The sequence below is a fragment of the Ischnura elegans genome, chromosome 5 (assembly GCF_921293095.1).
Source record: "Ischnura elegans chromosome 5, ioIscEleg1.1, whole genome shotgun sequence".
In the NCBI taxonomy this organism is placed as follows: domain Eukaryota; kingdom Metazoa; phylum Arthropoda; class Insecta; order Odonata; family Coenagrionidae; genus Ischnura; species Ischnura elegans.
This window is the reverse complement of record NC_060250.1, coordinates 4,888,010-4,906,542: the sequence shown is the minus strand read 5'-3', so window position 1 is coordinate 4,906,542 and position 18,533 is coordinate 4,888,010. Positions and strand designations below refer to the sequence as shown.

General features: G+C 38.0%; 1 protein-coding gene across 4 annotated transcripts in view; it reads right to left on the bottom strand.

The window, feature by feature from the left end:
- LOC124158452 (serine/threonine-protein phosphatase 6 regulatory subunit 3) overlaps positions 1–18,533 on the bottom strand; it is a 153,590-nt gene that overhangs the window by 91,757 nt on the left and 43,300 nt on the right. For all 4 annotated transcript variants that reach the window (XM_046533542.1, XM_046533540.1, XM_046533539.1 and 1 more), the window contains exons 9-10: positions 4,528–4,680; positions 2,594–2,902 (exon numbers count right to left, since the gene is read on the bottom strand). In XM_046533542.1, coding sequence (XP_046389498.1) covers positions 2,594–2,902; positions 4,528–4,680 — 462 coding nt within the window. The remainder of the gene's footprint in view (positions 1–2,593; positions 2,903–4,527; positions 4,681–18,533) is intronic.

The following is an 18,533-nucleotide window of genomic DNA, read 5'->3' as shown; positions in this document are numbered from 1 at the left end:
AGGATTTGGGTATGGTGAACACATTTTTGTCCATCCAATTCACCAGACCAAACAGGGGAACTGTCATTTTGAGTCAGAAGAAGTATGTCATGTCTTTTCTCAGAGATTTTTTTATGTTAGAAGGTAAAGGTGTTTCTTGTCCACTACAAGCAGGTGCAAATTTTGAGAGTAAAGGAGAAGGAGAAATTTTTTGCAAGGAGAAATACCAGAGTGCAATAGGCAGCTTGTTATACTTGAGTACCAATACTCGTCCAGATATTGCAAATGCAGTGTGCAAACTTAGTCAATGCTGTAGCAACCCCACTGTAACAAATTGGAATGGAGTTCAACATGTAATGAGATATTTAAAGAGTACATGTGATTATCAACTTGTTTTCAGGAAAGGTGAAGGTTTTGCATGCTATTGTGATTCAGATTGGGCAGGGGAAAGAGATGATCGAAAGTCTGTCACTGGGTATGTTATCACGCTGGGAGGTGGAGCAATAATTTGGAAAAGTAGGAAGCAGAGAAGCATAGCCACCTCAAGCACGCATGCTGAGTATATTGCTATTTATGAATGTGTGTGTGAAATCCAGTGGATGAGGCTGTTTTTTGGTGAATTGAAGCAAAGCAGCCTCATTCCAAAGACCTGCACCATTTTTTGTGATAACCAAGGTGCCATATACATTGCCAATAATGACATAGTAAATGAGAGGAGTAAACATTTCGTGGTAAAATACAACTATGTCCGAGAGGCTGTGAAGGAGGGAGAGATTTCATTGAAATATGTGAAATCTGATAGTAACATTGCAGACTGTTTGAATATGAATAATATCACATCGGACGGATGCAGTAATAAAAAAGGCTAAAAGATGCCTTGTGGTGTGAAAACTCTGCTTTCTGCGCGGCTACAACAGTATCCTTAGTATTTTCACTCGAGTAATGCGTTAAATGGTAAAGTCGATCTATACATAACCCTTTTTAACACCCTCAGTTTAGTGTTTTAAGTCAATGAAGACGATTATCCATGCTTTAAATGACGATTTTCAAGACTTAAGTTTTTAAAAACTTGAAAAAGCGACCTCAGTTACCGAGTTCCCCGGCGTGTAGCTCAGCCTTGACGCGCGATTGAAAAATCGCTCTTATTTCCTTCTTCGTAAACGTTTTTTTCCAAGATTTCTGCTTAGTACTCTTTAGAAATTTCTACTTTGTAGTGGTTCAAATTTTCCGAGTTATATTTTTCGTAAACGACAGATAGTTTCTACTTTATGTCAAATTTCAAGTGAAAAATGGGTCGACCATTTCGCGTTGTAAACCAGACAGATGAAAGCCAAAATCTTCAAAAGTCATAGGAAGTATGGACAAAGCACCAAGTGAAAGGAATATTGCGTTTTTTATTCCATAAAAATCATACCAACGCAACACCACCTGGATAAATTTAAACATTTTCGAGGATTAACGAGATCGCGCGTGGTTTTGAAAAGTTGGTCATGTTTGGGCCACTGTATCATCACTAAAGCGTCGTATTTATGTAAAATGGCATATAAGTATATACCTGGTAATGATTTATGAGTATTTACGCTAATTTTCATGCCTCTATCCTCAAAAAGGTCATTTTGGACTTGATTCCAGCTTTTTCCGATTTTGGACCGGTGTGCGCCGGGTCGGAAGACGATCGGACGCCGCGGCTGGCGTAAATGTATTCGGCCCCGACAACTATAGGGCGTACAGCAAGCTAAAACTACCAAGCCAAGGCATTGGAATGACTTATCAGCTTTAAAAACTGTATTACTACATGATTTTCATGATAGCGCATCCTGTCGGTAGATTGCTGAATGCGGCGCGAAAAGTCAAATGACTGTTGGAAACGCGGTCATATTTAAATTTGTGGTTTGAAGTACTACTGGAATCGGAATCGATTTTTCACATTCGCAAGTACTCATTTTCGATTCCGATTCTTGGCCGAGAATCGAGGAATCGAACCGACCCATCACTACTTTCTAGTATTCGAGGTATTCGAGTATTCACGGATACTACTCGCACATCTCTAATTATTATTTATGTGATCTTCTTAGTGGAGGTAACATGGTTATACTCTTATTATTAATGCTCCATGTAAGGCCTGGTTTCGAAAACCACACATCCGTGGCTGTGTGATCACAGATACAGAAAAGTGGTTTGCAAGAATGCTTCAAAGCCACTGCTCGACGTCGGCAACTACACTGCCAGGCACAACACCATTTAGTCAAGTCTCACACAAGTTGTCACGGTTGAAACTGCTGCAGGACATGTACCTGTGATCACAAAGCGAGGTCGCGCACTGCAAGGCTTGGAAAACAGGAACACGGTGCTCCCATGAATTCCAATTCCTAGTGCTCAATCACTTCCAATTTACGAACGGGATGCTAACGGAAATAATAAGCCCGTTGTATCCTAGCATTCAAATGCATTAATTTCGGTGATTTTGCGTCCGATTTTATTTTTTAATAAAGATCGCCGAAAAAATAGAGCGAGAGTGAAAATCATGCACAATGGATAATCCACAACACGGATATCCCACAGCCGGATAATCAAGAGTGTGCTGTAATTGCAAGGTGCATAGATCAACACTTACATGCTGAACCAAGCTGGGCTCATCCTCTTTGCAGCCTTTCTCCTCTGTCGTTGCAGTCTGCTGACCCTTGGCGTCACTTCCCTCGTGCATGTCTTCCTCCACAGCAGAGGGCAGGACAGTGGCATCGTCATCACTCTGCAGCGGAGACACTCGAGTGTCAGGTGCACGCCCCAACTCATTCCCCCAGTCACCAGCTTCTGGGGTCCTCCTGTTCTCGTTATCACTCTTTGGAATGTCTAATGCCAGCGATATTGCCTGCTCCACTTGGGTGTGAAGGAAATTGTTCCAACTGTACTTGAAAAATAAATCCTGAAAATATGCATTGTGACATATTTAAGATATTCAATGACACCGTGAAACATTTAAACGCAAAATAGCAAATATGAAAGAGAGAATTAGCTAGATAGGTTCTGTTATAAGGGCAAGCACTACATACTTATCCTTCTTGTTTGATTTTGATCCATTTGTGTAAGCAATGACAATTTAATATTCAAACGAGGTCAATTGGAGAAATTAATCAGATTATATTTCATTCAAGATCAAAAATACAGTGGAACTTGGTTAGGACATTCCTCCTTAGCACAGCAATTTCTCTAGGTCCCAGTGCCATTCAAACAAAATACTGGTATAATTATTAGGGTAGTGCATATTAAATAGTTGTGCTTTCCTGGGTAGTGTGCTCAATTACTTGCCATGAAGCAAACCACAAGTCATTACCAAGTATCTTCTGAGGAAGTGTAAACTTCTGCATTCATAAGTTATTTTATTATTATCAGCCATTGACCTTCCTACATTCATCCCACATCTCTCTTTCTACGACCGTGACGCATTCAGATGCATTTCTTAATGCGAGGCACACTTGCGTCTTCAGGTGACAAGTGCTGAGGGAGCAGATCATGCTTTGGATCTCCACGCGAAGCTTAAAGCAAAATTACTCGATCTCGGAACAAGAAATAGAAAGCAGACAGCACTGGACAAATTATTTAAGTGAATTTAAACTGTGGAATATAAAAATCTACTTGTAATAATCTTTAAGTGTGTTATTAATCGTCATATCAATATCGATCGATAGTGTGTGCCTTGCGACCTATGGCAGCCAGAAGGGCTAATTAGCCAGAAAAACGGAGGAAACAGCAGGAAGCTCAGAGTGCACAGGAGATGGGAATTTGATTGTGTAGAAGCTACATATTTTTATTTTAACTTGTCATAATTTGTTTACTGTTGATTCAGCATTGTTAGCAGTTAAATGACCTTATTATTTTTGAGTTTGAAGCAAGAAGCAATTGGGAATTCCGTCACGTGTTTGTTTATGGCTGTGATAGCATAAGCAATGACTCAAACATTGGAGCCCTGGAGCCTTATTAAAAGTTTTAAAATTCTACTGAGATTCAGGGAGTTTTGAAGATGCTTGAAATCATTACACATAGTAGGTTTCGAGGGCGATTAGGGTCGTCTCGTCTGTCGGGGGATGAGGGTGGAAAGGCGCCCGGCTTTGAGTGGAGGATTTGCGACTCTCCTGCCCCAGCCACTAAAGCATCGCCTCGAGGGAATGCCTCGGATTTACTGTTAGTAGAGAGTGGATGTATTTTCGTCCGGAGAGAGGAGGTTAACCAGGCAGCAATTCCATCACATGTTAATTTTGGGCATATTTATAAGGTATTCAGAAGGAATGTCGCTGATTATTAATTTTGTTTCTGTATATAAACATCACTTTCATAATTTTTTCTAGACCATGCACAGTAAGAAGTATTGCAATTCTTTTGTATTTCACAATTTTATCGAAATATCCTATTGCATAGTTTTCTCTAAAAGTAATTCCATCACAAATGGATTTGCCCATATATTAGCATGCTCTTTTTTTGTGGACCCTTCAGAAACATACTAAACAAGTTCTACTCTAACTTACACACTATTCACTCATATTTTATACTTACTAGCAGTACATTAATGGTATTAAGCTTGATTAGGCACTCATCAACTGCTGGCGAATGTACTGATATGAGGGCACATATTAACTTGGCCACATGCAAGCGTGTTGACCCCAATGGAACAGTCAGCACCTCGGCAGTAGTCCTCACCGCCCCGTTCTGAGGAAACACAAATGGGAATCACTCCACTACCTTCATAGGACACAAGAAGGTTAATCCTTAAGTCATTCTTAGCAATTAAAGGATCATCCTCATCATAACCGCCAACAGTATTTTCTTTACTGATTCTATACACGCATAAAGATACCGTATATCTCCGAATATAGTCCCCCCTTTTTTTCCAAAAATGGCCGCGGAAAAGTAAGGGGGGGGGACTATAATCGAGTGTAATCCAATTTAGCATACTAAAGGTGACCATAAAGTAATAAATAACGGCATAATGGCTAATGTTCTCGTAGTCTTTCTATTTGAGTATATTTATGAGGATTATAATCGGAGATATTAGTAAATACTGCCACGTTTTACCGGAAATTAAGACAATTTTTACCACAAATGTTGTACAGATACGATTATTCCGATTCAAATAGCATATCGAATATGCGTTTTCACGGAATCCATCGGGTAGCCGCTAATTTTTCTTGGAAAAGTATTGTTAGAATAATTCAATCGACACTGATCACTTAATGACGCAAAACAGTAAATAATTAAAATGAAAACTAAACACACACTATCATTACATTAATCGAACACTAGAATTGAATCAATAGTATATGTACCCGTCGCTCATTTAATAACTACACGATTTAAATAATTGCGAAAAATAAACAGATAAAGTGAACCTTTCGTGACGATTTAGCATTTCATTGCGTCCGTAGCTACTATACGTCCGTGCGGTTCGTGTTTACAACCACTGCCGCTTTCACAGAACAAGAATGCGCAATAGGTGATGCATTTGTTTCTGAAAAGGCGCAATAATCGACGACTTTAAACCAGAAGCGCCGGCATTACTGCATTTGATCGAAATACAGCGACTCAGCATCGAAAGTGTAATCAATTTATTGAGGAATATCTTCAATTCGTCAGGGTAAATAGGATCGATAAATTACGTCGCATAACGTTTCGCAATTATTTCCGCGATATTTTCTTTATTAAAAATAATTTTACGTTCAACAGTGAGGTGATGGATCAAGTAGAAAGATGAGGATCAATCCTGCCGCAGATTAGAGGCCTTCAAAGACGGAGTTTCGATGCCAATTTAAAAATAGCCGTTGCAGAATACGCCGTAAATCATAGTATTTACAGCGCTAGCAAAGCGCTAATACATCGCGGAAGTCATTTCGGGGGTCTCGACGCGGCAGATTCAAAGAATTAGAGGAAAATATCGTCGAATTTGTGCGCAAATGCAGAGCAGAAGCTCTTTGTGTAACTTATGCAATGATTCGCGACGAGGCATTGAAAATTGATATAATTTTTTTTCAGTTTTAATGTTTGTTGGAAAAAGTTTATTTCTTAATTTTATTACTTTGATATTTGTAAGTCCTGTAGTTTAATTGTTTTGCTTAGCAGGCATTTGATAGCAATATTTTTATAATATTTATAATTTATTTAACACAATTTTATTTAGATTTCCTAAATTCTTCAGGTCACTTGGATTTGTGATGAGTTGATGGGTGTGTTACACTGGATCTAAGGAAGTTTCAGGGCCAAATGCAATACTGTTTATGGGCTTTAAGTTAAAACTTATACATATATTGACATTGTCTGTAGTCATTTGGAAATCAAAAATATTAATAATTTGTGAAGGTTTAAAAAATACAATAACCTTGGATACTTAAAAAAATTTCTCATTTCTTCATTACATCTGGTTAAGGAACTATAAATTACTGATACATGCAATGGATCACAACATGTTTTAGGTATAGTTATTTTGTTGTGATGGAAAATATGTGAACAGATTTGTTCTTAATCTTCACAGAAAATAATAGTTTTTATTGAATCTAGAATCTTAACTTGCTAACCACAGAAAAATTGCCTTCCTTTACATTTTAAAATTTTTCCCAAAACTGAGGTCTCAAAATTGGGGGGGGGGGACTATATTCGGAGATATACGGTAAATGGAAACAGGAAAAAGCAGCAGAAAGAGGAATGAAAAATGATTTATTTTTTTTGTGTTTTAAAGGGTTGTCATGTTACATTATCATTTATGCAAGAGCTGTTTATGTTTCGTGGAATGGGGACATTGAACATTTGTGTTGGTGATGTGCTTCAGTCGATAGAAATCAAGGGGAAGTGTTGGAGTGTATGATTTTTATTGTTTATGTTTCATTTATACGGTGCATATTAATATTGCTAGTAGTGTTTAGTTTACCGTTGTTGTCTTTGTTTGTTGCTACATGTAACCATGCCTTGTTTTGTGCATTGTAAGTAATGTCGTTAAAACATATTACTTCCTCAAATATTATGGTAAAAAAAAACTGCCTCCCTCCTTTATGTTGCCAATATCCAGATGTAATATCACAGCTGTAAATATAAGGTATGCATTGAAACTGTCCATTGCTATGATTTTACAACTTAATGTATTTATTACAATGCTGAGTCTTCAATGGTTAAGAAAATTAATAGTATTATTTCACTTACAATTGATGGTTTATGATTAGCCATTTATTTAACTTTTACATATCATAGTGGGTTATGTGACCCCCTCACCTACATCACCTTCATGAAGTAAGATATTTTAAATTGCACTACTATACATTAATCATCTTTAGGATACAACTAAAAAAAACACTTTTACCAGTTTGCTCCAAATCCTTTGTAGCAGTGTCCTTTAAGTAAATCACCTAGCTGAATATGACTAACACCCGAGCGTGTATAATGAATAAGACTACATCACTCATTACTTCTTATCTCCTGTCCATTAATTTATAAAATCTACCCAGAATTTGTGGTACCACAATATAGCATAAACATACAGTACAACTATAATCTTCGGTTACCTTTGTGATATAAAAATCATGTACTATTTTCATCTTTGCCACTATTAACATAATCAGTAATGGTTATAAAAAGTTCACCCCGTAAAGTTACAAATTAATACGTGCCATCTCAAACATCACCAAAAGGCAATGCCAACATCAATCAAGCGAAGGAAGAGACACATAATTTTAAAGGTACTTTTTCAATGGTTTTGATTTGTATGACCATTACACTTGAGTTACATACATGAAACAAAAATGAATTACTTTATATTATGTAAGCTGAGGTACCAAATGCTTATCTTAAAATCGAGGTCAACTTATGCACTTGCATGGAAACTTGGCATTACTATTATCATACTCACAATATAATTCTACGTACCATTTACACAAAAAAATCAGCACTTATATTAATACTACCTAATATAGTAAATTTCTTTCCTCAAAATAATAGCCTTCTAACAAACAACTTGAAATTTAACTTTACAAACCTTCTTAACTTCTGACCTATTTAATCATCATTTAATTCCATGCATTTATACTTTATATCACATATTATTACCGCACACTTGGCATTTATAATAAAACGTATGATTTAAATAAAAAATCATCAAAGAAACAAGACCAACAGTACAAATACCTTCCAAAAACATAACGGTGTCTACAAAAAAATTCAATTTTAGTGTTACGATATTCGTTACTCTCATGTTGAAAACCTGCTAACTTTAAATACAGGCATCCCCCGAGTTATGTAAGAGACGTAAGTACGTTCTGACAGACTCTGCGCAAGTCGAAATTTACGTAAGTCGAACCTTTGCGTTAGTGCTTCAGAGATTGCGATCGGCACGGTGAAATTCTCAGCAGAGAAATGCGCGGTAAATTCTCGGTGAAGTTTCATTCAATTCACTGCGATATTCATGAACTCTACCGCGTATTCTTACATTATTAGATACAAAATCGATAAACATTAATATAGTTTGAGAGTTGCATCTAGAGCATTGCCAATCAAAATGCGTAACATTATTCCCAGAGTTGACCGATCGCGTGGATTCGGGAAAGTACGGTATCTCAACGCTACATTACTCAACTGAATGCTAAAATTGATTCATTATGTTATAATGCGATCTAAGGGCCCAAAGAATGCATTGTCTACCTACCTTTAATCATTATATCTTCTGCCTTTTATATATTGCGTTGATCGATGAATCTGGTGGTTTCACTGTCACAGTTAATACACGTAGGAGGAGTGTCTAGGATTACGAGCAAATAACACACAAAAAATACCAGTAAATTACTATAATCTTAGATACAATCACTCGCACATACACTCAATCTTACACGCACGGAAACATACTTTCATTCTCTCATATCTCAATAAAATAACGTGAATATGTCATCATTTGAATATTTACTTCGCTGAAAACATCGAAGAGTATTTCCGAAGCACAAAGCTAATTAAAAGTGAGCTTTTATTCAGCCAACTCTGTCACTAACGTGCAACAAAGTTAGTGGGGAAAAGCTTTCAATGACGCAATATTCATTTACAGTTGCACACAATATGAGAGAACGAGAAAATGCAGCTTAATAAAATTTTCCGCCAGAAACATGTAAACAATTATGCAATTAATATCGTGTGTCAACTTTTTCATAACTTTTTCACGGCGTTCATTGCCAACACTCAAAATTTCAATGCCGTTACGTGGGTACTAAACAATTCTTTTCTGCAATAAAGATTTCTGCTTGAATTTCACTTTCTTTTAATTCCACAGATGGTTATGTCCAAACTTAAGGATACAATTTTTAAATAGTTGAAAGTCGGAGTTCGGGTGTGCATGCAGCATAACAAGTTGTATCGTACAGGAATGAGCGCAACCACATCCATCGCTAGAACTGCAAATTTTCACGTTGATTGCTGACTTAGGATTTATAAGCTATTTTTCTACAGAAATTAATGAAAATTCCTTCGAGGAATGACAAAAATGGGTCACTTAGTTATTTTCAGCACGTCAAAAACTCGATAACTATTCGATATTTTTTCTACCATAGGTTGTACGAGCGAATATCTACTTCTTCGCGCTCCCACTCGAAAATTAACGTAATCATTTGAAATACGGTTATTGCTTACGTAAGTACATGTGTTAAAGCTACTCAATTTAACTGAAGGCTTTCCGTTACATAGAATCTTGGAGCTAATAAAATTTGTTTCAAGGGTGATGTGGATGATTCCTAGACGTCCGTGAATTTTAAGAGACGCGATATCGCGAAATAATGCAAAATAACATGATATACCGCGAAATTGGTAAATAAAAACAAAATTTAGCATTTGTTTGCAATTTTAGGCAGACTAGCAAAAAAATCGTACCTAATAAGTCATAATAAGCCGGCCTCGGTGGCGGCGGGGTAAAGTCCTCGCCTGCCAAACCGAAGGTCGCGGGTTCGAGTCCCGCCTGGGTAGGTTGACCCTATCCAGGGCATGGTTGTGTGTGAAAGTTGTTGTTTCATGTTATACCCTCCGATGTAAAAGGCCTTGTGAGCTGTTTTCGGGGCGATGGAAATAAATAAATAAATAAATAAATAAATAAATAAATAAATAATATATTAAAGCCTAAGCCCTCATTGTTTAACTCTGCCAACTTTCATTTGCTCTATCTCATTACAATTCCGAGGCCAATTGGCTTGTTTAGTCTCGTGCATAACGCATCCGCGTAGTATCGCGACTGTAGTGATTTCTCCACCAGAATTTGCCTTTAAATTTATCACAGCCTCTCTCTTTGATTCCCATATATCAATCCTAAATATTTAGAATGAGGCGCTTTCTCACCTGAAGAATCAGATATTATGTATTAAAAAGTTCTGAAAGAAATTTAACGCAGCCGCGGAAGAGCAGAAATACAAGCTCACGCTCCCGGCACCCGTTAATGCCCAGCAATAATTCTGGTGACCCACCGCAACGCATTAGACAGCATTATTGGATAACTTGTTGCAGGAAAACCTTGAGTGTGGGTCTAATGTAACAATTTCATTGACTTAAACACGGCCGCTGGCTGGGCTGGGGCACCGTTCACGGCACGGCCCACAGCGTGGCAGAGAGTCGTTTCGTCAGAAAGCGGCCTCAATGTAGCACTGCCTGTATTTTACGCCATAGATGGCGCACCACCGGGCCAGATTGAAATGGGCACCGAGGTGACCATGTGCATTATTTATTATCTATTTGAAGCAAAGGAATATTTTCTATTTGAAGCAAAATATCTGACGATAGAGGCTCGGAAGCCCTCATACTTTGAATTATTTATAATATTAATATCAGAGTAAGGGCATAAAATATAAAACTGGAGCAGTTAAACCAAAAATTTCATAATACCTAAATAACATCGTTGTAGGAGTCTGAGCCACGGCCGTTGGAAGGGGGATACGTTACTTGTAAGTTGATATATTTTTGTGCCAAAATAGTGTTATTTTTAACGTGACATCTCCCGTTAAGCTAATGCTAATAATTAGGGGCACCGAATTTTCGCGAACTGCAAAACGTGAATTTTAACGCAAAATTTTCAAGGCTGCTCGAAATTCACTTGGTTCCGCGAAATTTCGCGTTTAAGCATTTTTTCTGTGAATTTAGCACGATATTTTCTACCATTGCCGATAAAAAATACCCCGTCACTTCAAGGTCTATTGAGAAACCGGTATCAAGAACCGATCGTATAAAGTCGGTGCTTTGCAACCGGCTCGGAACTGTGGCGAGGACTTGAATTTGGCGCCCAAAGCGGAAATGGTCAACAGCGTATTCATGGCGAAAAAGTGAAAAAAGTTAAAAAAAATGCATATATTACTTTCCAATTGCATGGCATCCGTGTTTTTTTTCTTTTGAGAGTTGCTTGCTAACTCGCGAATTTAAGGGTTCGTCAGTTTGACGCTTTCACCAACATTGCAACATTCTGTACCCGCGGCCATGGAAGGAGGAGGAGGATATCATCTCCTCCTCCTTCCACGTACGCCGCTTTCAAACAAGCTGACTTTTCCCCTGCCACCGTCCACAGCACGGTGACGTTTTCTCAATGGACTATAGGTCCCTATGGATGTCTTCAAACGAGTCGAATCGCGCCGTTGACGGCACGGCGCCCATTTCAATCCGGCCCGGCGGTCTACGGGGGGTGCGATCCGTTGAACACAATATAGACTACGCCACATTGAGGCCGCTTTCAGACAAAACGACCTTTCGTCGGTCGCCATTCTCGTGAAATTCAGGCGGCTTACTGACGAGACGACTTTCAGCAACGCCATGTGCCGTGCCGTGGATGGCTCCCACGGAAAATCGTTTCATCTGAGAGTGGTCTTAAGATTGATTCATTTATATATACAGTAAATCTTCAACATACGAGCGAAATGCGTTTCGAGGGCCTATTCGTAGTTTGATAAACCTATGCAAGGCCTGGTAAGGGTAGTTATCCTGCAGAATGCAATGCCGCATTACAATGTTGCGTTAATTCATGGCCGCTCAGTTTATCCAGTGTTGCTGTACCGGCGTGCTGAGCAGTTTATTGTGGAGGTTATAAGAACTGTGACAGTGAAGCATGCAAATAAGTTGTCAATCAAAGCAACAATTTAAGCTAGCTACATCACAGAATGTATCTTGATCTGACTTACAAGTTACAACAAAAAACCTGGTGAAAGAACCAGTGGCTGCCTGATGTAATGAGACATATTGGTCGATCAACCATTCTTAACAACGTGTTATTTAACTTTTTTACTTGGCAAATAAAATTATGGAGGCAATGTTTTACAGAGCTTTCCTGCTGATTAGCATCTTTCGTGAAATTATTTTCATTCCACTTCTTGTGGTTGTTCATTTAAATTTGCCATTAATTCAGATAATCACAGTTCATCCTTGGAACTGAGTATCAAGAACCAGACCGGTATCCATCGAGAACTGAAAAAATTTAAGAACAAACTCAACCTTAATTTATTGTATTCCTTTACCCTAGTCAACAATGCAGTTAGGAAAAGAAAATGAATCTTCTCTTAACCCTGCAGGACTCGCACCCCTTTTTGGAACGCGAGAACTCGCGCTGAGCCTGTCAGGCTCAATTTTCTTTTTGAAGTTCTCACCTATGAAAGTCGATTATTTTTCCTCTTTTTCGTTTAAATCAAACTAATAATTCTGAAATGGTCCATTTCATGAAAATAAAGTCCATTTACGTCTGATAAAATATATATGTAATTATTTCTTCATATCGAGTGTGATATAAAATAGATTACCATTACTTGTTATTGATATATTGACTCGTAAAACCACTACACTGTGTTAATATTAGGATAGAAAGAACATTATAAGGCAAAATTAGCAATGCACATTATTCTGCAAGCATGCACCATACAATAAATGTGTACGCTTGAGACCAATACACCTTCCACAATTTTTGCAGACATACACGGAAAATATATTTTTCGTGTACCCAGTATGCACACATTTTTCAAATTCCAGAGCATTTTGAATTCTCTGTTTTTTTAGTTGCCTTTGGTTAATCTATTCTGTTAGTCTTGATAGGCTCGTATTATAATTAGCCCTAACTCTTTGGGGAGCGATTTATGGTTCCTCTTCTTTAAGCGTGTTCATCTACGTCCCCAGCTGACAATTGCCTAAATAACGCTCTCCGAGATTTTACTTCTAAGTTTTTGTTTCAGAGGTAAAAAATGTTGGAATTTACCACAGCAATATTTAGCATAACATAAATATTTGGCATAGGACAACGCCGTGCATTTCTTGAAACATTGCATGCCGTGCATAACTGATCTACTGTATCTACTCCCGATTTTTTCATGTCATAAATAGGTATCATTTCTGGCTTTCCTTCATCTCCACTACATTCATCATTTTCTTGTTATAGTTCATGGTTGATATCAACAACACAAATTTATTCTTTCTTGGAGTGTATGACGCAAAAAAAAACAGTTCTTACAGAAATCAAATAAACTAGATTTTCTATTTTTTGTTCCAACGAAAAAAAGTAGGCAATTCCCGCTTATTTTTGCGAACTGTTCCAATCACGGCAAGTGGGAATTTTGAGAGTTAATTTACTAAACAAAAACTGGCAAATAAATTGTCAATCGAAATATTTCTACCAGTAACTGCTTATGGGGAGTATAACCTCTTCACAATATCAGAAGGGCCAAAAACGATCCCCAGGTTGTTTACTAGCATACACTTCTAAGTTCTAAGTATAAAATATTCTAGCATCTACCTAGCAAAGCAAAATTTTTTATACCGTATTTGTTGGGCGTACTTGGGATTTATTGCTGGAATGCACAAAGACCTCGAAAATCCACAATTTTCTCATAAATGGTTGTGTATTCACCAATAATCTAAGAACTTTTACGGTTGACTGTCAAATTTTTCAAATATCTCATGAATTGCAGCTATCCAATCAATTTTTTTCTCTTCTTTGCTCTTATTCTTTGTATTATCTATAATTTTCGCAAGCAAAAAATCACTTCCAGCGTGCTGAAATGGAATACTCACGGTTTTGTGGCAGAAACTGGCGCAGTTGAAATTTCAGCGAGGAGAGCACCTCCGATATCTGTGCACTCTGTAGTCAGAATGACCGTGCCCTCCTAATTTTATGGCCGCCGAGTGGCGAAGAGAATACACTTTTTGAGAAAAGGTGTAATTATAACGAGCCGTAACTTACAATATTGTGTGAAATCAATAAGAGTAGCTTACTTTGTGTCAACTATAGCGCACTTGTAAGCAGGAAGAGTAACAATGGCTTCTCAGACATACACCCATGTGAATAGTTTTGACTTTCAAAATATCAAGCCAATAGGGTGGTTTCCTTCATCAAAGAAAACGAAAGGCATTGATTGCGATTCGTTACCCACCATTAGTGAATTCATAATACACAAATTATTTTGTTTTAGAAATACCAGGTTAGACGAATGGCAATGGTCCATTTTTATCCTCATTTGAAAAGGGCCAGATTGGCACCCATGCGATGCCACTCCACGTGACGTCACAGGGACCTAGTTTCTTTAGGAGAAGATAGGAGTTATACATCGTCTGAGGTTACCAATGCATGCATGAGGCGCAGAGCTCAGGGAAACATGTCTTAACAATCACTTATTAAAACTGGCTAAGGTTGGAAAGTTTTCCTCATTTGATAAGTTATTAATAATCCTTATTTAAGCCAAGCGCTACCAGCCAGCAGGGTACTAGGCTACCCGCTAGCAGCCTGCGTCGTATCAGCACTAAGCCTTGCCTCAAGGTCACCTCGCAGGGCGGCAACGGGAACCAGAAATACGTCACCCGGAGAGATTTCCCGGCATTCATACTTATGCGTCGCGTTATCGCCTGCTTGAAAATTTTCACTTTTCACTTAATCGCAAAAAATAGATATCGTCATTTAAAAATCTAAAAGCGTGAAATACGTACTCCAGGAGTAATAATCTTTCGATTTAGGCAACAAAAAAATAATGGGAAACCACCCTATTAGGCAGAAAAAAAAACCTTTACTAGAAGTATAGTGTTAGAGGTTATCCATAACAGACTAAATTGTGTCTATACAGGCAATCGGAGAAAAAAAATAGGCTAAGAGAAAGAATCAAAAATGTAACGCGAGCACTCGCGTAGAGCCTGAGGGGCTCACACTGCGTGCATACGAAGAAAAAGTATCATATTCCAACTTTATGATAGGTTGATCGGAATATTCTGTGCATGTAAAACGTAGCCAAAAGAGTAAGGAAAAGGTAGAGAAAATCTAAGCGCATTATTGAGAATTGGTCAAGAACTATTAAGAAAATATCAACAATGTGAGCCCAGCAGGCTCAGGGGCCGTATTCTGTATTTCGTCGGTGCCGCACCGGTCGGTTTCCCTTTCAAGCCCACCGACTGGGCATCAAACCATACCGACAACGGATTCCGCACCGACGACGACACTTTCAGCGATTCTGTAAGGTCGTCGGTTTCAAACCAGTCGGTACGGTTCCCTCTCCTTCCCAAACAGGGAAAATCCGAATCTATCCGAAGTTTCACGTGTATCCACCAATGAAAGAAGGGTAAAAACAAGTGAAGACTCATTGGCACAGTTTGTTGTCGTCATTCTCAATCTTTTTCTTTGCGGAAATTACAACTTATTGCTCGATTAAGATAATCGATATTGGATAAGTTGTTAACAATGCTTATATATTGTGTGGTAGTAATGCTGTACCTACAGAATCGAAGGAAACAATATTACAACATCACAATAAAGTTTGTATGTGATAGAGATTGTTGTTGCTGGAATGAATTATTGAAACTATCCTTGAAGGCCTGTTTACACGATACATTAACACGTACGAGTTAAAGTACGTTTGCGTGAATGATTTTTGTGGACCGGAACGGAACATGTACGAATGCATGAACCAAATTAGAACAGGTTCTATTTTCTGTGCATTAGTGATGGGTCGATTTCAAAATTTTATCGATTCTAATCCCGATTCCGATTCTGAAATTTCGATTCCGATTCTACCGATACCGATTCCATCGATTCTGATGCCATAGGCTCCAAGAAAAATATCACTTAATTCCAGGCAACAAGAAAACCACTTTTAAAAATATTACTCTGTGAAAGAGTCAGTCAAACAAAAGCATCTTTCATATCATCACTATGTAATTAAAATATAATAGCTAAATTTCAAAACAGAACATAGGTACCTGAAAAGTGATGTTACATGATAGGTATTACTTTAGAGTATTAGCACTCATGTTTAAATTTAAAATAAAAGTATCTCCTTTAATATCTATCTTTTATTGATAATGTCTTATCATTATCAATAATGTCTCACAAATTTTGTCTCCTTTTACAGACTTTAAATTTTTGCTCAGAAAGCAAAGCATCTTCACTCTGTCAGCTGACAGAGTGAAGATGCTTTGCTTTCTAGGATAGCCTAGGATATCCTAGGATAAAGCCTGTTGCATTTTACATCACATATTTTTCCTGCAGAACTAAATGTCTTTCACTGAACACAGTGGATGGTGGTATGGCAAGAAACCTCTTCGCTAATACTTTCAGCCTAGGGTAGGAGACACAAGTCTTCCAGTATTTCCCAGGGAAGGAATTTGTTGGTGCATTCATCTATGATAAATAAGCTTCCACTTCAGCTTCAACAGTGTTTGCTATGGTGACTTTGGGTACTTTCCAAATGCATCACTGTATCTTGCAAGATACTATATACCTGTCACAGGCTCCCTAGTCTGCATTTGCTCCTTTGGAATATAAAAGGGATTTCCAAGTAGCACTTTTTGATCTCGAGTCGAGTTGAAAATTACTCACAAGTATCAAGTCGAGTATGATAATTTCTGAGCCAGGCAATACAGCAATGCATACTACAATAAATTCTACTCCAATTTTCTATGATGAATGTCTAGCCTAATGTAAGAAGGAAAATATAATGAGGATCGTTGATGGTTATTGCCAGAAGTAGGAGATGAATGAAAATTAATGTGTCTTCAACTGTTCTATCTGTCTTCAACTGTTAAAATTGAAATTAATTAACCCCAAGTAATATGTCGACAATATATATGTATCCAAAGTACAAGGGAGAGCCCTGAGTATAGTAATTTTCGCAGCTATAATAAAGATTACATACTATGTCTATGAATCATGTAATATTTGGCCCTTTCAAATTCTCAAGCAGAAAATCCAATTATTCTACATGCTCAGCCAGCAGGTTTTGACATCTCCATGTTACAGTATTACTGCCTGCAGAAAATTGGCTTTCGCTACACACTTGTGTGACTGGGCAAGTACTTTCCTACCAAAATTGCAAGATTTTGGAGACTTAGGAATTTTTATTAAAAATTATATCAACGATTTATTTGGACCTTGAATCTTCATGGAATTCAAGTGGACGAAGCGAACGAACTATAGAACTAAACTTTAGTTTTGTAGAGCCAAAAAAATTCTATACTTCTCACATCATTTAATCAGCGTTAAAACCTCTTGCTTTTTTTAAGTTCAAGAAAGAAACTAAACGCTACAAATGAATATCACATCGGACAGACGCAGTAATAAAAAAGGCTAAAAGATGCCTTGTGATATGAAAACTCCCCCTTCCGCGCGACTCACCTCGGCGAAGGTGGAAAGGGAAAAAGGGTATCAGTTGTTGCCTTTCGTGGAAACTGTTCATTTTTCTCTCTCTTAAGCATGGTGACTTAATTTCTTCACTTTACTTCAATACCCGAGCCATATTTCTTATGCGTGGGATGGTTCCGAAAAATATCCAATCCTTAGTATTTTCTTTCGAGTAATGCGCTAAATGGCCTAGTCGATCTATACATAATCCTTTTTAACATTCTCATTTTAGTGTTTTAAGTCAATTAAGACGATTATCCATGCATTACATGACGATTTTCAAGACTAATGTTTTAAAAAACTTGAAAAATCGGCCTCAGTTACCGAGCCTCAGAAGTCCACGGCGTGTAGGTCAGCCTTGACGCGCGATTGAAAAACCACTCTTATTTCCTTCGCCGCAAACTTTTTTCCAAGATTTCTACTTAGTAGTCTTTAGAAATCTCTACTTTATATTGTGGTTCAAATTTTCCGAGTTATATTTTTCGTAAACGAAAGATAACAGTGCGCGCCAGGTAGGAAGACGATCGGCCGCCGCGGCTGCCGTAAAGGCATTCGGCGCCCATGTCGACAACTAGTGTATTCGGCAAGCTGAAACTACCAGGCCAAGGCATTAGGATGACTTATCGACTTTAAAAACTGCATTATAACACGAGTTTCATGATAGCACTTCCTGTCGGCAGATCGCTGGGCCTACTATACTCGAAAGCTCATAACCTTAACTACTCGACTCGACATTCGTAATGCTACTCGAAACGCTCGAGTCGAGTACCAACTACTCGACTCGACTTGAATTTTCGAGTACTCGCACATCCCAGGAAGATATGTGTTTTGTTATCACGATTACGAGGCGCGAAAATTCAAATGAATTTTGGAAACGCGGTCGTATATTGTGTGGTTTGAAGTACTACTGGAATCGGAATCGATTTTTCACCTT